The sequence below is a fragment of the Melanerpes formicivorus genome, unplaced genomic scaffold (assembly GCF_026170545.1).
Source record: "Melanerpes formicivorus ecotype bairdi unplaced genomic scaffold, bMelFor1.0.p_v2 SCAF_1, whole genome shotgun sequence".
NCBI classification, from domain to species: Eukaryota; Metazoa; Chordata; class Aves; order Piciformes; family Picidae; genus Melanerpes; species Melanerpes formicivorus.
In genome coordinates, this window is record NW_027142353.1 from 55174519 (window position 1) to 55198834 (window position 24316).

At 39.0% G+C, this 24316-nt stretch overlaps 1 protein-coding gene across 4 annotated transcripts in view; it reads right to left on the bottom strand.

Moving 5' to 3' along the window:
- Window positions 1–24316, bottom strand: part of SGCG (sarcoglycan gamma) — a 146447-nt gene that overhangs the window by 13117 nt on the left and 109014 nt on the right. For all 4 annotated transcript variants that reach the window (XM_068144022.1, XM_068144013.1, XM_068144039.1 and 1 more), the window contains 2 exons: window positions 23554–23673; window positions 15659–15731 (listed from right to left, as the gene is read on the bottom strand). In XM_068144022.1, coding sequence (XP_068000123.1) covers window positions 15659–15731; window positions 23554–23673 — 193 coding nt within the window. The remainder of the gene's footprint in view (window positions 1–15658; window positions 15732–23553; window positions 23674–24316) is intronic.

The window sequence follows — 24316 nt, forward strand, 5'->3', positions numbered from 1 at the left end:
ATCTTGAAGGTCTCTTCCAACCTGGTTTGGTTTATTCTAATAAAGTTATTCTAATAAAGTTATTCTAATAAATTTAGCAGTGTATAGTGCGTTCAGTATTGAGTTAAATATGTTCTTGTATCAGTAAACCACAACTGACTCAGCTTTAATTTTAAAAGAGTAGCCCTTGCACAGAGGAGAAAAGAAAAGGGAAATACACTGAACTTGATTTGTTTTACATTATATGAGATTATTTCACAGAAGTATGTTTGTTTAGATCCTTACTAAGATACTGGTCTGATGTTTGCCTATATGGTATGTTTTTGTTTGTGAAGGTCTTTTAAACACTGAAAGAAGATGAGCTAGGTCCAGGCAGAATTGAAATGCTGCCTAGTTCATAATGGGTTAGTTAGTTGGGTTAGTTGATTAGGTGGTGTTGGGTGATAGGTTGGAAGCGATGATCTTGAAGGTCTCTTCCAACCTGGTTTATTCTATTCTATTCTAATGCCTTTTCATTAAATGATTTCCACAAAGCCTTCTGGTGTTGATTTTTATGAGAATTCATAAAACATACTAATCCATCACTTCCACTTCTCTAATATGCTTAGCCTTCTTCCCATAGTACTTTACTATAATCAAAATAAAAGGATCCATGCAAAAGGGTCAAATAAATATATCTATAATTAAGAGGAAAGTCATTTGAGGGGGCAGAGGACAGTGAAAGATTCCATGCTCCTTTCTTCCTGTCATTTAGTCTTCGAAGGTCTGAAGATGCTGCTTCACACTTGTTCCCAGGCATTGACATGGGAAATACAGTATTAGAGAAAATATTTAAGAATATGAAGAAAAAAAAAAAGAGAAGATAAAAAATGCAACTCAGAGGTGCTGGAATAATGGTACTTGCTCCACAGATGTGTCTTTTAATATTGTCCTCGTTTCCCTTGAATGTTCATGAAGATGCTAAAATCAAACCTGATGACCTCATAAGGATGTCTCTTACTCTTCCTTCATGAATGCAGTTGCTTGGCCCACATCTCTGCACTTCTCAGAATTGGAAAGCATTTTAAATAAATGAACTGCTCTAACTAAACTGTTCCAAGGCCAAATGAAACCATTATAGTGAGTTCAACAGGTTTGCCAATAATGACCCAGAGTATCTGATCCTGCAAGCCTCCATTCTTGTGAAAGCAAGTGCTATGCAGCTCTGCCTGTGCATAAATGTGTACTTCCAAGACTAGGCTCATTGGCTCATTTTTTTTCTGACTATTATGAATACATATATCTTTTCATTCTTAACCTTATTTTCATGGAATTAGAAAATCACAAATAAGTTCAGGTTGAAAGGTACATTTAAAGGTCATCTAGTCCGGCCATCCTGCAGTGAGCAGGGACACCTTCAGCTAGATCAGGTTACTCAGAGTCCTCTCCAATCTGACCCTGAACATTTCCAGGGGATTCTACCACCTCTCTGGGAAATCTGTTCCTTGTTTTACACTTCTACAGGTTGTGGAGCAGAAGAAGAATGTAAAAGATAAGAAATGAAGAGGGGTGGGGGGAATCATAAGGAAGAAAGGGGGGAAAGGAGAATCTTTAACCTGTCAAGGAATTAATGTCCTGAAAGTACAAAATGGGGATTCTGTGGGCTTAATAGGCCCTGCTCCTCTGTAGGTGTGTGCTTTCAGCCCTGCTTTTTGAATGCATGTTGATCTTTAAAAAGCAATAGTAGTATACTGGCTTTTTGATTAGTCTGGAAGCAGTCTAATTCACTGGCAATGCAGGTAGACAGTGTAAGAGACTAAACCATAGACAGTACCTTCCCTAGTTACAAAGAAAAAAAAAGACTGTCAGCATTTATTTATAGGATAGTCTACAGAATTTCAAACTATATTCTCACTTTAGGAGGAAGTGGATTCCTATTGATATGTGCTGAGCAAAACTAAGCTGCAGTTGCAGGGGTGGATAGTGAACAGCAGCCATACACTGATGCCAGCCATTTGCACCTATATTCAGTTATCTCCCAGCAGCCTGATGTTGTGATGTCAGGCAAGTGTTAGTGTAGGAAGATGAGTATGATTGCCCAAAGCTATGGATCTTTATGCTCTGCCTTGTGGCTTTAGGTTGTTTGCCAGCAGCAGCAGGCCCAAAGGCAAAGACGAACAAAACAATAAGGCTGAGATCTCAGTTATGGTATATGCCACAGTTCTGTTTTGCTCTGAAAAATTATTTTCTTTGGGATGGCTTCAAAAATTACATCATCTTGCAAACAGGAAGTGTGAGTTTCACAGCATGTTCCAATGACCATGTATATATCTAAGGACACAGGAGGATTATTATTCAACAGTAACCCCCGATAGCCCTTATTGGAGGTCAAAACACGCAAAATACAAACTCATTAAAGTTTCTTCCTTTGTTCAGTTTCTGCACCATCATGAAAAATATAGCAGTTACTTAGTCAAGCCTTGGCACAAAATTCTGTGTTGACATAACTACTGTAAATCTTTCACATTTTGACCGATTTTTCTTTTTAAAATGTCCCATTTTGCATCAGACATATTGAGCTCCTTCATTTAAAGGTGGAGTAATTGCTTCCTGCCTGGATGATGCTGTCCACCATATTTCTTCCTTTTACTTTCACACTTTTAAGTCTGAGCTGCACTGAGTTAAACTAAAGCAACTATAATGAAAAAAAGTTTGACTGAAACCCAGCATCCCTTTCCCTCTGTCAAGTCCATTCATTGGTTAGTGGTTACACTACATCATCTGAATTTTTGTAGCTTAGTACAAAGAACCCATTTTCAAAGGGTTATTGCTCATGGAGGCTGTCTGCATTCTATTTCAGTAAGACTGACATCAATATCTACAGCTATTACTGATGCCACAATGACATGTAATATGCAAACCAGGGTGTTTGTAATGACTCAAAATTAAGTAACAATTATTTAAAAAGAAAAATAACTTCTTTGCAGCTTCTTACAATGGCATCTGGCTGCTTCACTGCAGACAGGCTTACAGGAATAGCAGCACAAGACACAGCTTAATATTGGAGCACAAGCCCTATCAGGAGAGGCTGAGGGAGGGGGGGTTGCTTAGCCTGGACAAGAGGAAGCTCAGGGGAGATCTTATTGCTGTCTACAACTACCTGAAGGGAGGTTGTAGACAGGCAGGGGCTGGTCTCTTCTTCCAGGCAACCTGCACCAGAACAAGAGGACACAGTATCAAGCTGTGCCAGGGGAGGTTTAGGCTGGATGCTAGGATAAAGTTCTTCATAGAAAGAGTGATTACCCATTGGAATGGGCTCCCTGGGGTGGTGGTGGAGTTGCCATCATTGGGGGTATCTAGGAGGAGACTTGATGGGGTCCTTGATTGCATGGTTTAGTTGATTAGATGGTGTCGGGTGATGGGTTGGATGCAATGATCTTGGAGGTCTCTTCCAACCTGGTTTATTCTATTCTTTTCGAACTGTACTTTCAACCTAAGTGCGCCAAAGCTAATACCTTTCCAAATTAAAGTTTTTTGTGCCAATAATAGAAAAGAAGAGAAGCAGCATCTTGTGAAAATACAGAATGTTCTCTGATAATATCAGAAAAAAACAAATAGGGGACAAATGAATTCAGAGAAATGAACTTTGAGGGTGTCTGTTTAGAGGCGAGTGTACATACACAGGAACTGCTTTAAAGAAAAATTATTTGGCTGGAAGGAAGCAGATGTACATAAAGCATATAAAAATAATTCTGAAGGTTTACAAAAACAACCTTTGGTGGCACTGTTGCAATTAAAAGACTATAAGACAATGAGCAATTTGTTGTCATTTGATTTTTAAAATCACCTTTTTTTTTTTTTTCTCTTTTTTTTTCCCCCTTAACATTTTATTACTTAAATGCACTAATGAAAACATCACCTTGGTCTATCATTTTGTCTCCAATCACTTGGGAAAGTGCTGGACTTTACTGGCAGCTTTTAACCTTTCTGACTTCTGAATTTATAATGCCCTGAAAAATCTCAAAGTGAGAGCAGAACAACTATGAAATAATCACAAAACTATGTAGTAGCCTCTGTTTGTTTTTTTTTTTCCCCTAGCAGCCATCTTTCATGGGACAATAATATTCTTCATATTTACATACACACTTACACTGACAGTCCTAATGTGTGAAGCATTAGCAGGTGTTACAAGAGGGTTACTAATAGCAATACAGGACTTGTGTGTATAATATTGGTGCAGGATTCTTTACAAAAGTATTCCTTTCTGAAAACAAAATTAAGTCAATAATTTTGATCTGATATCTACAAGGTGTAAATTGTTAATCATGTAGCATTACTCGGCTTAAAAAATAAACAAATAAGTCCTGGTCTCTTCTCCCAGGCAATCAGCATCACAACAAGAAGACACAGTCTCAAGTTGCGCCCGGGGAGGTTTAGGCTGGATGTTAGGAAGAAGTTCTTCACATAAAGAGTGATTGGCCATTGGAATGGGCTGCCCAGGGAGGTGGTGGAGTCTCCATCACTGGAGGTGTTTAGGAGGAGACTTGATAGGGTGCTCGGTGCCATGGTTTAGTTGATTAGATGGTTTTGGATGATAGGTTGGACTCAATGACCTCAAAGGTCTTTTCCAACCTAGTTTATTTTATTCCATTCCATTCCATTCCATTCCATTCCATTCCATTCCATTCCATTCCACTCCATTAATGGATTCTGTATGATCACAGGAATATATTTTAAACAGCCTCTATAGCTAGATTTTCTGGAGGGCACAGAGTTAGATTCTATTCCCAGATGTCTGTGTTGGTAAGGACTAGGAGTACTTCATTCCTCAACCAATTCCAGGTTGAGTTCTCAACTCTGGAGGGGAAAAAAAAAATAAAAATAAAGACCCCTGAACCACTTTCTTGTTTCCCTTTCTGCCAACTCTTAGGAAGAAGCAGTCACACATGACACAGCTTGGTTTATTGTGCTTGGCTGGAATGAAGGGGAGCCACAGTGAAATTATAAAATCCCACTAATACCAATGGAGTCAATATTCAATGAAGATGCACTTGGTGAGGAATGGAGAAACCAAGAAGCTGGCTCACAAATACTCACATGGACATATTACAATCTTATAACTCAGACAGCATGGATATGGAGTCAAGTCTGTTACTTGCTCTACTGCTGAATCAGTGTGTAAATTTTAAGTACTGAAACATCAGAGCTGAAGGGCCCAAGAATGCAAACTGGGCTGCTTTCCTCTAATGACTTCTCTGTTAAGAGCTCCATGAAAGAAAAGCACAAACAATATAAAGTTTTCATCCTCTCCTGTGCTTCAGGCTGTGGCACTCCGATAATCCAAGATTAGAAGAAAGGAACAATTGTATTGTTTTCTTGATACAAATCTGCAGACTTGTAAGCTCTGAGAAAGTAAATTACAAGAAGACATCAGAGATGAGTGGTGCAGAGCAGTACAGAAAGTCAGAAAACCCCTCAGAACAAGAATTTCTGGTGTCAGTGGAGCAACTATAGAAGATTATAAATATGAATCTAAATGCAGGCATGGAAGTCTGATGCACAGTTATTAAAATTAGTATTAAGAAGTCATCTGAATGTGATGCAGAAGATATACTGAAGGTTTTGAAGAGAGATTCAGCAAATTGATAGTGATGAAAATGCTAAGACTGTATTTTGAAATTCTCAAAGTCTTTCATGAGTATAAGACAGCTATGGATTTTCTTCAACTTAGAAAGAAAAGACATTTCTTTTAGGTAAATATGATGGTGTCATGACTTTCCTAAAAAAGATAAACTTCTAGCACAGCCAAGGCCTCCAAGCTAATTATTAGCTTGGAAGGACTCATTTCCTTGTGCCTGATATCAAACAAGAGCCAGTAATTGGCAGCATTTGCTAATCTTGGTTAAAAGGTTATATAAACTATGATTAATAATTTAGATGAATTTATGGAATATAGGGCTACAAGTGGAAAAGCTTTACTCTGAGATTTGTTTCCCAGCACAGTATGAGTCCTTGTTTCTTATGATGAATTTTCATTTCTCCAGAGCTTAACAAACATGGCGTAGCTGATAACAATTCCTCTAAAAGGATGTAGTTGCCTATAGAAAGGGGTCTAGGGGATCCCCCATCCACCCTTCAAAATGTATAAATAGAAATATTAGGAAGAAGTTCTATACAGAGAGAGTGATTGCGCTATGGAATGGGCTGCCTGGGGAGGTGGTGGAGTTGCCGTCATTGAAGGTGTTCAGGAGGAGACTTGATGGGGTGCTTGGTGCCATGGGTTAGCTGTTTGGGTGGGTTGGATTGGTTGATGGGTTGGACACGATGATCTTGAAGGTCTCTTCCAACCTGGTTTGGTTTATTCTAATAAAGGTTTTTTTATTCTAATAAATAGGTACTGCTATGCCATTATTAATGTGATCTGCTTCAGATGTCTTTGTTAGAATGAAATGTAACATGTCCCAACAGTACCTGTTGCCTTCCAGCAAGAGGTGATGAGATCTGATGTAGAAAGCTACACCCTAGATATCTAAAGAAGCTGAGTCAATTTCACCTGAATTCTCGGCCTGAGCAGTAGTAAACCCCTGAGACCACGCTCAAAGTTTGTTTGTGTCTCTGAAAATGCATTTGTGTGGGGGGCTTATGGGAGGATCCCATCTCATTTCAGTTGAATGAATTGGGATTGTTTAGCCTGGAGAAGAGGAGGCTCAGGGCTGACCTCATTGCCCTCTACAACTACCTGAAAGGTGGTTGTAGCCAGGAAGGGGTTGGCCTCTTCTCCCAGGCAACCAGCACCAGAACAAGGGGACACAGTCTCAAGCTGCACCAGGGGAGGTTTAGACTCGAGGTGAGGAGGAAGTTCTTCACCAAGCGAGTCGTTCGTCATTGGAACGGGTTGCCCAGGGAGGTGGTGGAGTCATTGACCCTGGAGGCGTTCAAGGGGAGATTGGACGTGGCACTTGGTGCCATGGTCTAGTCATGGGGTCTGTGTTGATAGGTTGGACTCGATGATCCTCGAGGTCCTTTCCAACCTAAGTGATACTGTGATACTGTGACTGAATGGATGAATGAATGAATGTCTCTGCTTGCAGAGAGGGGAATTCTAAATCTGGATGATGATCTGAGGTGCATCTGCTTATTCTGGGCACACATAGGTCCTCTAGGTTTGGACACTGTTATATGACTGTAGCCTGACTATGTAAGAACAGAATGGTAAGTGTGTGCTGAATTACTAGCTGACTTACATGCATAAACAATGAAGAAATAATTAGAATAATCCAAAGTGTAAGGCAGATACAGATGAGGGAGTTTTTGTTTGTTTGTTTGCTTGTTTTTAAACCCTACTCTGTATGTATAGGAATTATGGTTGATATTTAAATAAATGTCAATGGAATATGGATTTATTTTTTTAGCTTATCTTATGCTAAAAATGATCAAGAATAAAGGGCAGATTCCTGAGGCACACCATTCCTTTTAAGTGGCATTCTTAAACCTTGGGAGTATTTGCTACTCTTGAAGATGTGAGCTGGCATGTTCTTCATCATACTTCAATTTAAATAAAATGTTTTCTTATCATACTTCTATTTATTGAAATAGTCTCTGCTCCAAAGTTGTTCTGTATTTATGTTCTGAATCTGAAATGAGTGCAAGAGATGAATCCAGTAAAGCTCAGAGATACAAGATTCTGGATTCAAGGGAATTGTTCAGCATAAGCACAGCAGGCACTAATACTGCTTATGGCAGAGGGGTGATCTCTGTACACAAGCACAATTATGAAGCCAGATTTGAATGACAGATGTTCCCAGTTCCCAAGGTTTAGGTTATCCGTAATTATTTTATGGAAGAAGCATAAAAGAAATGTTCAAAGTTCTAGGACAAATGCACTTGCATGTTCTCTTAAAAAGAGAATAAAACTCTTTTGAAAATACTATAAAAGCACCAATTATAATCTATTTAAAACATAGCAGATATGATTATTACAGTATAATTATTTGTTTATTAGTTCTCCGTCCATCTTAAATACTGAAGTGTTTTTCCTGTTTGTCGACTGTCACTCAATGCAGAGCTATTGAAAGAATGAAGACTAAAGACAAGGACTGAGATATGATTAAAATAGAAGCTTCTCTCAAGACTGACAGTTGTGATAAAGACTGGTAAGCAGAGCTAATTCAAAAGAGGTCTCTCCGATGACCTCAATTTTATGATGTGCTGACTCTCCAGGTAATTAAAAATGGCTAAGGCCCCACTGAACGTGATTGAATCTGGCACATCACAGATGTTTCCAGCAGGGCTTTCTTTTTCAAATTACTTTAATGATATTATAAAATAACTTATGGTGCTGTAAAATTTTACTCTCATATAATAACACTATTTGCAGCACTGCTGTAAAAAATCTGATTATTTTCACTATAAGTATCTTCATAAAATTATCTTTCAGGCTGAGAATTGCTATGCCTTTCTTCTATATAACTCAAGCAATTTTTTCTCTAATATGCAGAAGCACAGAAAGACTTAAAGTAACTGGAAGTCTTTGGTATGTGTTGTACATAGTGTCTACTCATACTCAGTATGAAAAGAAATATTCAGGTGAAGAGGGCTGTGCTGAAAAGCAGGTCATAGTCTTTCCCTCTTGTGATTCATCATTACAGTGGCTGAATATGCCATGCTCTCATCAGATTCCTCTCCACTGAAGTATCTTGACTGCATGCCCAGGCTGAGGGAGAGGGAAAAAAGTGTTTCATATATACATCATCTCTTGCAAGAATTACTGTTGCCAGGCTTGATTCCCTTTCTTCTGTTGTTTGCCACACGCAGATCTTTACAGTAGGTGATTCCTGTTTCATGCCTAGCCTTCCAGCTTCCTTGATATACATGCAGACAGATATGTAAGTGAAAGCTAACGTAATGGATGCTCTACTCAGCTCAACATTACATCCTACACTAGTGACAGCAGAATCAGATTTACAAATAGAGTTCCAGGTGGTCATCCGCAAGGTGTCTGTAACTAGGACAATCACTAATGACATTTTCACAGTAGCTTGAATTCTGGTGGAGTATGCAGTAATCACTGATGACAAGCTCACTTTAGCAATCTCACTGAGCAGTCTGACGTTTTCAAGTACCTAGGTCAACAGTGTAGGTGTAAAAATCATTACACCTTTGGTCTTTGCACTACTGACATAAACAGCCATGGAAAATATGTGAATGACTGTTCCATATCAGCAGCAGACACACCACCTACTGATTCTAATGTGTTAAGTGGCATCTCTAAAATCCTGAAGCTTTAGGAACAGCTTTAGCCACCTGACTGGCTTAAGTGAAAGTCAGTTACAGCAGTGGACAGAAACCAGACATGTGTTCTGAGGCAGATCTTATCTGGTAAAAAGGCCACTAATATCAGTGCATGGATTTCCTCTCCTGTTACTGAGGTACCTTTCACTCACCCATTTCAGAGGCTAGCAGTCCTTCTAAACCAGAAACCTGTTGTAGCTGCTCAGGAATGCATCTGACTGCCAACACATCCATGTGGAAACAGGCTCACTAGGAGACCTGGTTAATTCTGTATTCTGTAACCACATTTCTATTAAGTTTGGGAGATGTGAATGCTTAGTTCAGAAACATTGTTTTGAGATTTAGAAGAGTTTCGTTCTTCTATTGTTTTCCCTTAGAAAACCCAAGCCACAGAGATCACAAGAAGTGAATAGTATCAAAATAACAAAACTATGTACGAGTTATAAAAATATAGAAGGAATAGAATAATATGCTAAATAATATTCTAAAATGCTGTAAGTTATCAGAAAAATATGACTGGAAAAGTGTCTGAAGAGAGACATTAGTTTTCACACAGAGATTGCTATTTGGTAACTGGGGATATAAAAGGATTTGTGTGCTGGCATGAAACTTTGGATAACAGTGGAAGAGGCTACTTCCAGTACCTGACACAGAACCTGTGAAGTTAGCTTTTAGGCAATTGCTATAGAAAGCTCTCTACAGAAGCTAGTTCTATTAGTTGTTGTTGTAGGTTTCCCACCTACATTTTGGGTCATAAGATATGTGTCAGAACATGAGCTTCTATAATTCTGTTTAAATTTCTTCCTTTTGAGAAGCAAGGTACTTTTCTTCCCTCCCCCCCCCCCCCCCCCCCAAATAAAACTTTGCTGTGAACCCTTTAGAGACTGCAGCTAAATTCTATGGAACCCCAGGAGATCTTGATGGAGGTAAATTCTCAACATGCCAAGTACACACAAAAGTACAAGGTCACTTTCATGGAGTATCATGGAAGAGGCAACACCTTCTACAATTTCAAAATAATATATAAAATGTGTATAATATATGCAATATAGCATTATATATAACACAATCCTAATGATTTTGTTATTCAGCAAGGAATTATGAAGAATCAGTTCAATTCATCTTGAGGACAATGAAACCTGTATCTACCATGTCTGTTTGCTAAATTATCAAATAGTTTGGCAGGAGTAAAGAGCTGGGTTGTGCCAATCTTTCTGTTGAATATCAATCTTTGTACAACCAAGTAATCCAGCCAGAAACAGCAAGTAAGGAGGAAATGAACTAGCAGTCAAGAAGTTGATCTGTTTTTTCTTCCAGGAATACTTTTTAAATCAAAACTGCAAACCTCTGGTCACCTCCTAGTCTTGGCTGAACTCCCTAAACATAAGAATAACTTGCTTGCTCTCCTGGGGTCTCACAACCCTACAGAAAAGATTTAGGCAAAAACCACCACCACCAAAAACCAACCAAAAAACAAACAAACAAACAACATGAGAAGATATGACTGAATAGATAGGCATTTGCTGTCAAAGAAGCACTCCTGCACCTTCAAGCTTGATCTTGACTGTATCAGGAAACTGAATTGCAGGAAGTAGAGTTCAGACATATTTCTGTTCTCACTAATTACAATTGGTTAATTTTAAGCAGGTACCTTCTCAGTGGTGTTTGTCTGGGGCGGAAGTTTCCTAGGTACATATAAATCTTCCCATTGATTGTAAATATGCCATTTAGATGTTTGACTCAGACATTTTTTACCTGTTTTCAGGTCTCCACTAGGTCCTAAAATCTCAACAAATGTTGTAAAGGGAAACTGTGTGTCTTATTTATATGTAAGACCTCCAGGAAAAGATTTCAGAAGTAGGCAGTGTTATTTTAAGTCTAGGAAAGCTTCAATTTTGAAATGCATGTTTTGTTGTTTCAATTCATCCTACCAGCTGGAAGTAAGTGCAAGAACATCTCTTTTTCTTTAGGAGTGAGTCATGAATTCAATTTATTAGACTGAAAAGGACTCTATATGTTTCCTTCAAATTCTGGAATGAAAAGACAGTGACTGACCACAGTATAATTGCATTTCTCTGTCTCTATTACTTAGCTATAAAAAGATATGTTCTAACACACTTATCTCTTTGTTTCCAGTAAAGCAGTCTATCTTGAAACTCAGCAGTTAGACAGGAAAGCCAGCAGAATCTGTAATTCAGAAGGCCATTTGTGTCAGCTTTGTTTACAATCCTGCCCTAAATCTGAATGCCAGAGAATGAATGTGGCCTCCGTTTATAAGACACAAGCTGAAAAGTTATGAGCGTTCACAGCTTTCCAGTCAGCTCCTTGCAACACGCAACTGCTTTTGATGAGGATGGATTTTCCTGAAGCAGTATTCCCTACATTTAATGCTGCACACCATGGCACTTGATATCATATTTATATGGCTCAGCACCACCACAGAAGGAAAAACAGAGGAGAAAATAGCTGAAGAATAATAAATGGTGAAAGTGTGGAAATAAGGCTTGAAGAGAGCAGATAGGTTATATTACTTATAACTTGGTACTCACTACCTTAATCTGAAAAGGAACCCCCTTCATATTTAAAATAGAAAAGTAATACTTAAAATTGCATTTTTAATTTTCATACTGAAGTGCTTTTCAGTAGCTAGATTCTTGTATTTAACAGTGTGGAATGAAATAGGGTATTTATAATGCATTACAAAATAGTTGTTCATTGGTAAAGTTGTCTGAGCTCCTTTATAACAGAATTCATGACCTTTTTTTGTACACTGATGTTTAAGATTACCCTTGAAAGTAACCTTTATCCAGCATGAGCTTTGTAAATTGGTCTTTTCTGCCTACATCTCAACAGCATCTGCACTGCAGACAAGTGCAGAATCTCCCCTAAAACCCTCCTTGGAATCATTGCTGTCTCTGTGTTCAGACTTGATACTGTTTAGGGGTGGTAAAGACAGAAAACAATGTAATAAAAATTAAAGGAATAAGGCATTTTGAACTGCTCTGAGTAAGGGCTTGCCAGGACATGAGTGAGTGGTGTGCACATTGCACAGCTTCATGCCATGATATCCAGAGTTTCTACTTGGGGTTAAGCTAACTCAGGAATTCAGGAGATCTGGATTTATGACAAATAAATACATAGAATACATACATAGAATAAACCAGGTTGGAAGAGACCTTCAGGATCATCGCGTCCAACCTATCAACCAATCCAACCCACCTAAACAACTAAACCATGGCACCAAGCCCCCCATCAAGTCTCCTCCTGAACACCTCCAATGATGGTGACTCCACCACCTCCCCAGGCAGCCCATTCCAATGGGCAATCACTCTCTCTTCTTCCTAACATCCAACCTAAGCCTCCCCTGGTGCAGCCTGAGACTGTGTCCTCTTGTTCTGGTACTGGCTGCCTGGGAGAAGAGACCAACATACTATCACTCACAAGTGTCAGTGTCGATTTGGCCATGTGGGTACTCCCTTAACATTAATAATTATTAGCAAACATTGTAAATTCTGGAAGAATTTGTGCTCCTTGCTACTATAAGTTAATTGAAGGCAGAACTGAAGAGGATTTTAACTATTACACTCGAGCTCTGCTAACACACAGCAACATTCTAGATCAAAACATGTTTATAGCTGACACGGTAAAAAGCACTGAAGAGAAAACCCATGAGGTAAAGTCATCCATGCATAAGAACTTTATGACCACATTGAATTAATCTAACTGGTTTGCTCTAAGTGATATCCCATTTAAAAAACACATGGAAAAAATATAATAACAGTAGATGTCTGAACAGTCTGAAGCAGTGTGATTGTTTCTAAATGAAGTGTAGATAAGAACTTAAAATGTAACACAGCATAATGCATATAAGATAGAACTCATTGCTTTAAGCCTGTGGTTAATTGATGATTGTTATAAATGCAATATTGGTTTGTGATTTGTGTTACAAAATACAATATTCAGGGTGGGATGATGGTTGGCTTGATTTGAGAACAGAAGGTAAATGTTCAGATTGTTTTGGTTTGAAAGAAAGCCTGAGATGATAAATAAATGCCAGCTTTCTCAGGACCGCAGAATATTTACCTTATCTAAGTCCTGAACAGCTGTGCCTGTGTGAGAAGATGTGGTTCTTCAAAGGATACAGGAGAAAGACCTCCCTTGCTTCATCTGCGACCCCCAAAAGACCCTTACCACAAGGAAGACACACTCTCAAGAAGCCCAGGAATTTGTAACCGCACCTTGAGTACTGTGTCCAGTTCTGGGCCTCTCAGTTCAGGAAGGATGTTGACTTGCTGGAATGTGTCCAGAGAAGGGCAACAAAGTTGGTGAGGGGTTTGGAATACAAGCCCTATGAGGAAAGACTGAGGGAGCTGGGGTTCCTTAGCCTGGAGAAGAGGAGGCTCAGGGGAGACCTTATTGCTCTCTACAACTCCCTGAAGGGAGGTTGTAGACAGGCAGGGGCTTGTCTCTTCTCCCAGGCAACCTGCACCAGAACAAGAGGACACAGTCTCAAGCTGTGCCAGGGGAGGTTTAGACTGGATATTAGGAGGAAATTCTACACAGAGAGAGTGATTGGCCATTGGAATGGGCTGCCCAGGGAGATGGTGGAGTCACCATCATTGGAGGTGTTTAGGAGGAGACAGGATGGGGTGCTTGGTTGCATAGTTTAGTTGATTAGGTGGTGTTGGATGATAGGTTGGACGTGATGATCTTGAAGGTCTCTTCCAATCTGGTCTATCCTATCCTATCCTATCCTATCCTATCCTATCCTATCCTATCCTATCCTATCCTATCCTATCCTATCCTATCCTATCCTATCCTATCCTCATATCCCTGCCTTCTATTAAGCACAAGCATGCATATGTCGATGATGTAGCTATATAAAGAAAAGATGGTAATTGTAAGGTGCTTTTTGGCGGAGACTGGAGGTGTGCTGGAGGGGAGTCTCTGCGGCCTGGCGCTTTGCTTCTTTCCCTTCCTTCTCCTTTTTGTTAATAAAACAACTCTCACAAGAAACTTAGAAATTTTCTTGTGCGGCAAGTTCATAACAATGATGCACTTAGGCAAAGCGACAACCACATAAAATAATTGATCTGCATTCAATTAAAATTTACAGAGAGCTTCTTGATTTTGCCATTACAAATTTATCAAAATCAATGTAATTGTAGGAAATGACAAATTTGCAACAAAATGAATCTACTCCTTAAAAAACTACCATGCAGGATCCTACATACTGGTCAAAGTCTGTCACGTGCAAATTCCAACACAGTAAAAGCACATTTTTGAAAACATGTAAAAACTAATGCCTTGCCATTGTTTGGCCTTCAAATGCAAGCAAAAGGAATAGAATAGAATAGAATAGACCAGACCAGACCAGGTTGGAAGAGACCTTCAAGATCATCACGTCCAACCTATCACCCAACACCACCTAATCAACTAACCCATGTAACCAAGCACCCTGTCAAGTCTCCTCCTGAACACCTCCAGTGACGGCGATTCCACCACCTCCCCGGGCAGTCCATTCCAATGGGCAATCACTCTCTCTGTGTAAAACTTCCTCCTGACCTCCAGCCTGAACTTCCCCTGGTGCAGCCTGAGACTGTATCTTACTCTAACTAAATCTTAAGCATCAAGGAGAAAATTCAAAGACTCTTTATAGTCTCCCTCTCATTTGCCATTCTCAATCTGAAAATTCATCAAGATACACAGTGTTCTTGAAAGCTTTAGTCATCTCCCACTACTCTCTAATAGTTATCCCTAATGAAGAATTAAAACTAAGGAGAGAAATTATGACAGAAAATTAGCAAACTGGTATGAAAAGAAAGGTATGAAAGGAAAGTATAATTGTTAAAGAGATCCTCTTTAATTTCAAATCTTTCTTTAAACTGGCTTATAAGATAAAACATAACATAAGTTTATTACCTCATCATAACCAACATATTATAAGCTAACCTTGCATACTCAAAATTACATAGAATAAAGCACAAAGAAATGGTGTCCAAGTATTAAGAACCTCTGAAACCCAGTGTAGTGCTACTTGGTCATACAGAGCATTGCACATTTCCAATTCTTTCTTATTGGCCTCTTTCCTCATACTGATACTAGTTTTGAAGAATCTTGGCTAAGTATACGTCAATGACGTGCTGCAGACTTGTGTGTTTCACATCTTAAAAGTAGAATTTTACAGTACTGTGGCCATCAGCAATAAATCACTCATAATGTATTTCAAAATTGCAGAAGCATGTACAAGTTTTCCTTCAAAACAATTAATTTGTCACATAAACCAGAAAGAAAAGTTAGTAGTAGTTCTATATGTGCTGTTGAAAAACCCTGTGTTCATAAAAATGTGAGTATCTATAGCAAAAAATATTTCGTTATTAAATGTGTGTTTCCACATCTAAATTCTTACCTAAGCTGTTTAAAAGCTTCTGCTTTCACAAGCGGTGTTTCTACAGAGTGTTCAAAAAGTGCTCCTTCAGGCCCTGGAAAAGAAAGAAAAATACTACATTGTAAAAGTTTAATGTATAAAAAAAATAGCTATGGTTCTGTTATTACAGTATTGATTGAAGCAACACAATACCCAAGTGAAATTAAAGTAATAGTACAGGTGTAAATTCTCACAAGGAAATCTAAAAAGTCTGAGGACCAAGAAATTTTAAACTACTTGGGACATAAATAAGATTTTTTACAATGTTAATTTCCACTACAGTTAATATGGAGAATTAAAATCCTATAAAATTTTTGCCAATATCAGAGATGTAAATATTTTTTTTTTCAGACTATACTATACAAAGCACAAATTATGGCATGTAGTTTCATCAAAGATTTTTCAGCAATTCTCAGGGCTAGCTTAGAATCATAGAATCAACAAGGTTGGAAAAGACCTCAAAGATCATCAAGTCCAACCTGTCACCTAACACCTCATGACTACTAGACCATGGCACCAAGTGCCATGTCCAATCCCCTCTTGAACACCTCTAGGGGTGGTGACTCCACCACCTCTCTGGGCAGTCCATTCCAATGGCTAACAACTCTGTGAAGAACTTTCTCCTCACCTCCAGCCTAAACTTCCCCTGGCGCAGCTTAGCTGCATTGTGTCATAGGATGAGGTACAATGAAGATAAGATACAAGTGAATTCCCATTGTTAGATAAGCTGCATAATTTCTTATAATGCCAGTTGTATGAAACTGCATTGTTTGGATTTTCACACCTTGTTACAGCGCTGCCTGTAGTTAGATATGATGGCCACAGTGGTAGAATCAGACCTTGTGCCAATTTCTTGTTATCGAAACAACAGTGTCACACAGTGAGGATCTCGGAGCACTTATGGGGTACAAGATACATTTTCACCTTATTGTAAGGACTACAGGAAAATTGTGCATTTGATAACACTGCTGTTCTGCAGAGAAAGACATAGCAATTACCACCTGGCTTCTTCTGGTTGTTCAGTCTGGAGAAAAGAAGGCTCCGAGGTGACCTAATTGTGGCCTTCCAGTATCTGAAGGGGGCCTACAGGAAGGCTGGGGAAGGACTTCTCAGGATATCAGGTAGTGATAGGACTAGGGGGAATGGAATGAAGCTGGAGGTGGGGAGATTCAGGCTGGATGTGAGGAAGAAGTTCTTCACCATGAGAGTGGAGAAGCCCTGGAATGGGTTGTCCAGGGAGGTGGTTGAGGCCCCATCCCTGGAGGTGTTTAAGACCAGGTTGGATGAGGCTCTGGCCAGTGCCTGATCTAGTGTGGGGTGTCCCTGCCCATGGCAGGGGGGTTGGAGCTAGATGATCCTTGTGGTCCCTTCCAACCCTGACTGATTCTATGAAAGAAGGCCTCACTGCTTCTTCCCCATCAGGTGGTCTGCAGTATACAACCCTCCCAACTACCTGTGTTGATCTGTCCTCTAGTACTGATGGCTCTCAGATGGCTCCTCACCCGTCCCAGGAGGAGGCGGTGCATTCACACTGCTCTTGCACATAAAGGGCAACTCCCTCTTCAACTTTCATAGGTTCATAGATTTATGGTTTGGGTTGGAAAGGACCTTAAAGATCATCTGGTTCCAGTCCCTTTGCCACTAGACCAGGTCATTCAAGGCCTCATCCAACCTATCCTTGAACATCTCCAGGGAGGGGGCATCCACAATGTCCCTGGACAATCTTTTCCAGTGTCTCCCCACCCTCACTGTAAAGAATTTCTTTCTGATACCAAGACTAAATCTACCTTTCTCAAGCTTAAATCCATTCTCTCTTGCCCTATCACTACAAACCTTAATCTGTCTTTCTTGAAGAGCCTCTCTTCCAGTGAAGTATTTTGAGCCTCATGTTTGCAAAGCACCTGCATCATTTGCGTGTTATGGAGTGGCATCATTGTAGACATAGTCCTTGGATTTAAAGCACTGAAACAGCCAGTGCATACTGGAGCAACTCCAGTAAATTCTCCTGTTACGTCTGTGTCTAACAACCCTACTTTTGATTTAGTCCACTTGCCATAAACCACACAGTTTCAATTACTAGAAAGATTAGGTAATAAAATAATCACTTTTGTCAATATTTTACCAAAGTAACATGAATGGCTACTCACAGGATGAAGAAATGGCGTACGCTGTCTTAAGAGTAATAATTGGAGTGAAAAAAGAAGCCTCATAATTTAATTACCATGAACACAGTCTATTATCTGATATTGCAGACAAAATAACAAATAGCAGACTTTAAAAGGAAAAGATGTCTTTCAAACTCAGCTGGTGAGGGTTGTCTCCACTTTAGGCATCACCAGCGTGGGCAGACTCTGAAAAGCTCTATTCTGTGCTCTGCCTGATTTTTATGCAATTCTTCTGTCATCTGTAGAAATCCATGCAATCACTATGCCACCTTTTAGAAACTTCTGGTGATATAAAAATGAAGAGTGTTTTTGTTTGAGAAAGAACTTGGTAAGTTTATAAAAGAAATTATACTTAGGATACCTCATTGCTCTCTACAACTACATGAAGGGTGGTTGTAGCCAGGAGGGAGTTGATCTCTTCTCCCAGGCAACCAGCACCAGGAGAACAGAGTCTCAAGTTGCACCAGGGGAAGTTTAGGCTTGAGGTAAGGAGAAAGTTCTTCACTGAGAGAGTCATTCACCATTGGAATGGGCTGCCCAGGGAGGTGGTGGAGTCATCATCCCTGGATGTGTTCAAGAGGGGATTGGATGTGGCACTTGGTGCCATGGTTTAGTCATGAGGTCTTGGGTGACAGGTTGGACTTGATGATCTTTGGATTCTCTTCCAGCCTTGGTGATACTGTGATACTTATATGTCTATGAAAGAGATGTGAACTGGTAAATTAGATGCCTTTCCTAGTCCAACTTTTATGATTTTATCAAGGACTGGACTAGTTGTATTAAAGATGACCAGATATACACAGAGAGGCATCAGAAAGAGGACCGTGACAAAACATATGGGAGGAGGAAAGTGAAACCTATACAGAAAAAATTTGTGAGGCCTGAGTGTAATCTTGGTTGCTGAAGCCTTGTTTGAAACAATGCTGATCTCTGTTTTAGAGATCTGCTTCTCTCTCTTGGTCAGGATGGCAGGTCTCTTGGTCTAAGCACCACTGTGGCTCTAAAACAAGGCAGAGAGAGTAAGAAAGACTCAAACACCCCTGGGAAGCCCAAGTTGTCAGCCTGAACAAACCAGGAGTCTTTGAGTCAGCACTAAACCCCAGCAATTACATAATTTTAACCAGAAGTAATCTTTCTGAATGCCTTTATAAAACTGCATTGTCATTGGGGCATTCCCTCCTCACTGGATGAGATTGAAGCCCACGCATAGCAGTGAACAACTCTGCGGATCTCACCCTCTCATTCTGTTTTGAAGGTGAACCATGAAAGAGAATGAAAGCAGATTGCCAGAGGCAGGGCTTCACTTTGCCGACAGACATCAAAAGTGCTTGCTTCCAGCTGTCCCCTCACTCAGGGCACCTAATATTTTATATGGTATTACAGAGCACTGTTCTGGGAGGTGACACTGCAGAATTGAAGTCCTCTGGGCCAAGCAGGGAGTCCAGCCCAGGTTTCCCACTTCCCAGAAAGGACACCCTACTCTGAAAGTGAGGTGTCAGTCTGTTCTCCCAAGTACCAAGTGACAGGATTAGAAGAAATGGCCTCAAGTAGCCAGAGGAGATTTAGATTGGATATTAGGAAATATTTATTCATAGAAAGGATATTAAGCATGGGAACAGGCTGTCCAGGGAAGTGATGGAGTCACTATCCCGATGACATTTAAAAGATGTGTAGGTGTGGTGCTTAGGAACATGCCTTTGTGAGGCACTTAGTTGCACTAGGTTAATGACTTGAAGAGATCCTCTCAAACCTAAATGATTTCATAAATCTTACGTTATATAAAAACAGGTAAGTGGTAGCAGACAATATCACTTGTGTGGAAATAGTGGCTACTGGAAGAAAGGCAACAGGAAAGAGTATGAATGCTCTAGACTGAGCAGGGAGAGACGGTGTAAGAGGGAACAGCAAGGCTTATCTGAATATTCTAGAGCTGACATCTCAGCAATTTGCCTTCCTGTGAAAAAAAACCTCTCCATCATCAGTGTTAAGTTTGAACAGCATGACACTAAAATAAATACAAAATAATATCAGGACAGCTTTTTTTAATGGCCCTATATTAATTTCTTGTCTTCACTGCCTACTATGTTTTTTAAAGTGCAAAGAAATGACATGAATTAGATTAATATTGCTATATTTATGAATATAAATTTATGAATAGATTTATGAATATAAATTTATGAATATAAAATAATTTAATCCTAAAAAACACAAAATCATGATATTAATATTCTTAATGAGAGGATTGAAGTCTGCAAGGTTCATTAACACCCACCTACACTGTCTTGCAAGTACTGTCTGCCTCTTCAAAATCTAACAGAATGTTTATTCATACCCTCACATTGTCTCTTACTTCACTTAGTTTCTGAAGAAAAGCATTTAAATTAAACAGTAAACACTGAACTTCAGCGTTGCCCCCTCAAACTGAAAAGCTTTTAACAGAACAGAGCACTAGAAAATCACCAACAATATTCAGCAAACACTTTAGGAGATTATGAAAGACAAGCAAGCAGAAGGATAAGTAGTAAAGTGAAAAAAGGGTGAATCATGTCGCTTTCCATAAAGGCACTGATTCCTTCTGTCCTTTTCTTCAAGAAGAGTGGAGGGTAAGCAACTGCACTTTATTACTTTCTTACCTACTCATCACCAAAATATCACCCAATACAACAGTTGTAATATGTATAAATTATAACTTGTATCTGTTAAAGAGTAGCACTTTATATTTACTGAATGCTAATTATTTTTCTACTGTGTATAATTGTATTTCCTTTAACCTATTTTAAAATATCAGAAGTATAGAATGGTAGGGATTGAAAAGGACCCATGGAGATCATCTAGTTCAACCTAACTGCTTAGTGCAGGGATGTCTAGACCAGGTTGCACAGGAATGCACTCAAGTGGGTTTTGAAAGTCTCCAGAGGAGACTCCACATCCTGTCTGGGCAGCCTGTTCCACTTCAAAGTAAAGAATTTTCTTCTTAAGTTCAAGTGGAAATTCCTGTGTTCTAGTTTGTACCCATTGCCCCTTGTCCTATCACTGGCCACCACTGAGAAGAGCCCATCCTCATAATTTCCCCCCTTTAGATATTTATATGTGCTGATCAAATCACCTCTCAGTCTTCTGCAGGTGAAACAGTCCCAGGTCTTTGCTTCTCCTCATAAAAGAGATGCCCCACTCCCCCAACGATCTTTGAGGCTCTTCATTTGACCCTCAAATATTTGCCTGTCTTTCTTGAAATGGGGAGCCACACTAGGGAAGAGTATAGTGAAGGAAAACCTCTTTGATCTTCTGGATACACTATTCTTAATGCATCCCAGAATACCATTGGTCTTCTTGGCCATGGGCACATTGCTGGTTCATGGTGAACTTGTCCAGCCGCACTCCCAGGTCCTTCTCTGCTGAGCTGCCTTCCAGCTGCTTTCCAGATCAACCCCTAACCTGTACTGATGCATGGCATTATTCCTCTTCAGGTGCCCTTGTATTCAGCCACACCTCCCAGTTTTGTATAATCACCAGACTTTGTGTGATCACCAGAGAATACACTCTCTTCCTTGATCTATGTTGTTGATGAATATATTGAACAAGACTGGACCCAGTACTGACCCCTAGGGAACACCACTAGCCATAGGCCTCCCACTAGACCCTGCACTGTTCTCCAGTCAGTGGATACTCTTCTAGTTATCAGGTTTACAGGGCAGGCAAAGGAGTAAAAAATGGGATTTCTGTGGTCATGCACTCTAAGCTACTTGTGCAGGAAGACTAGAATCATAGAAGCATTAAGGTTGGAAAAGACCTTTAAGATCATCAACTTCAACCATCAACCCAACATCACCAAGCCCACATGTCCTCAAGTACCATGTCTACATATTTTTTTTAACATTTCCAGGGATGGTGACTCCACCACTTCCCTGGGCAGCAGTGGTCAATGCTTGACCACTCCTAAAGAATTTTTTCCTAATATCCAATCTAAACCTCCCCTGGTGCAACTTGAGGGCATTCCTTCTCATCCTGTCACTTCATTATTCCAGAAATACCATGAATCACAGACATTTGCACTCTGCTGTTCTGTATTTTAGTTGAAAACTGTCAGGTCTTCTTACAAATTGTTACTGAGCTGTTCATGGCTCACCTAAGAAGTAAAATCAAATAGTTCAATATATTATAAATAAAAAGCTATAAAATGTTCTTTGTGCATTTTAAGCCTGAGGTATTCTGTTTCGTATGGCATGAACTTTTCAAAATGCATTTCACATTGATCTTGTTCTCCATCTAAAATGTTTAAAATCTCAGTAAGCAAAGTATTAATAATTTATCCTTCATGGTAATAGTATAATTTAAGCCACAAATTTGAAGCAAAGTAGGCATGACTCTCACTTATATTAATTTTACACCAAAATAACCTCACTGACTTTAATGGATTTGCTTTTGTACTGAACAGCAGTGTAAAAGAGGAACAGTCACTGTGTCTTTCTACAATATCTGCTAAAGTAAACAATTATCCTTGCAGTGTAAAGATTAATATTGGACGAGTCAGAACACATTTTAGCATAACAATTTCAGCTCTTGTATGAGTAATTTGTACTTACTTTGAGCAGAGATAGACCTTTCCCAAATCAGTTAACAATTATGGGGTTTTCCATATCTTGGTTAAACATGCTTTTCTATTAAAGTTTAGCATCCCTTGGGCAAACAATAATTATTTGATATGGTTTTCTGGTTAAACAAAGTTGTAATTTCAATTAGGTTAAAAAGTGAAAAACTGAAGATAAGATCCTCAGGCGTAAACAAATTTTATTAACACGTTTATTATAACATAACTTTGGCTTTGAAGCACTAATTGTATAGTTATCACCACATTTGTAGTTTTTCACAGTGAAAAAAATGCAAATATAGCCATTCAGAATAAGACCTCAAGAATTTGGAGGACTAACAATTAGCAGAAGTTCAATAATAATAATAATAGTTGCAACCAGGTTAAAAATATTAAAGGTTGAATGGAAAACAAGGGACAGGAGAATTTAAATATTTCCTTCCATGGCTCTTTCTGCTTAAAAAAAGAAATCACTCCTTGATGTAGCTGGTCTAATGCAAACTTACACCTGGAAAATGAAGGTTGACTTTATCAGGTCATATGAAAGGAAACAGCTTTTCATGCGATTACTCTGTACTCATTTACAAAGCAAGGTGTCACTTTGGTGATTTGCAGAAATAGCCTAAGACAAACTTGTCTTTTGACAGCAGGCATTTTAAATCTAATGCAAATACCATCTTGTGACATGTGTGTTAGACACAAAGCAGAAATACAGTGGTTTTCACTTTGCAAGATAAAATCATATAAAAATATCAGAGACAGACTAAAGATTTTTCACATATAAAGCTCAACTCAACTCAAACTGCAATATCTAGCATTTTTTTCAGCCTCAGTTAAGAGTGTGTAGTGGCAACATGAAATTAGTCAGAAAAAAATGCAGTAGTAAAGTTCCAATCACTTTAAAATAAAACACACACACATAAATATATATATATATTTATATATACATATTATTATTTTGCTGTAAAAAGTTAAGATTATTAGTCAGAATATCTTCATATTTCTATTTCCTCATGAGGTAAAACCAGAACTCACATTCATACAGAGTGATATATTTTTAAATGGCATTTTTATTGTGCTCTGCTTGTGGCTGTTGTTTGGGCTTTACTTAAACTGTTACAGACCTGTGACTCGAAGTTTATCTGTGCCAATTACAACCTCATTTTCATCGACTGTAAAGAGTGGTTTGCCATCCTTTGAGTTGATCTGAAACTGCTGGCCATGGAATTCTACCATTTTAGGACCTGTGAAACACAAATAGAATAATGGAATAAGTGCATCACCTTTAGCCAGTTTTCAGTATAAATTGCTAATAATTGAGTTGTGGTCTTAATAATTCAGAAGAGAATAAACCAAGTTGGAAGAGAACTTTGAGATCACCAAGTCCAACCTATCATCCAACACTATCTAATCAACTAAACCATGGCACCAAGCACCCCATAAAGTCTCTTCCTAAACATCTCCAGTGATGGTGACTCCACCACTTCCCTTGGCAGCCCATTCCAATAGCCATTTAGTGACTCATTTAAATACATTAAGGACCATGAAGCACCCAGATATTCTAAAGATAGCAACCCTGTAAATACTGAAATTGGATAAGCCTAATTTGTTGTTCAAACCTATGTTTGGAGTCATGCTTTTGAGTTGTATTTCCAGGAAACTGAAGCAATCCCTCAAGAATTGATCAAGACAAACATTCATGTTCTCGGTGTTTAAACTCCTATGATTCTTTGATCATAGACTCATCTACGAGTCTATTGTTTTTAATATTTTTACTTTTTTAAGCATAGAAACTAATTATTGAAGTCTTTGCAGCATCTTCCCTTTTGAGTAGGGATGTTTGAGTACTTTGAACTTAGAAACATTCCATGTAAGAGCAGGATCTTC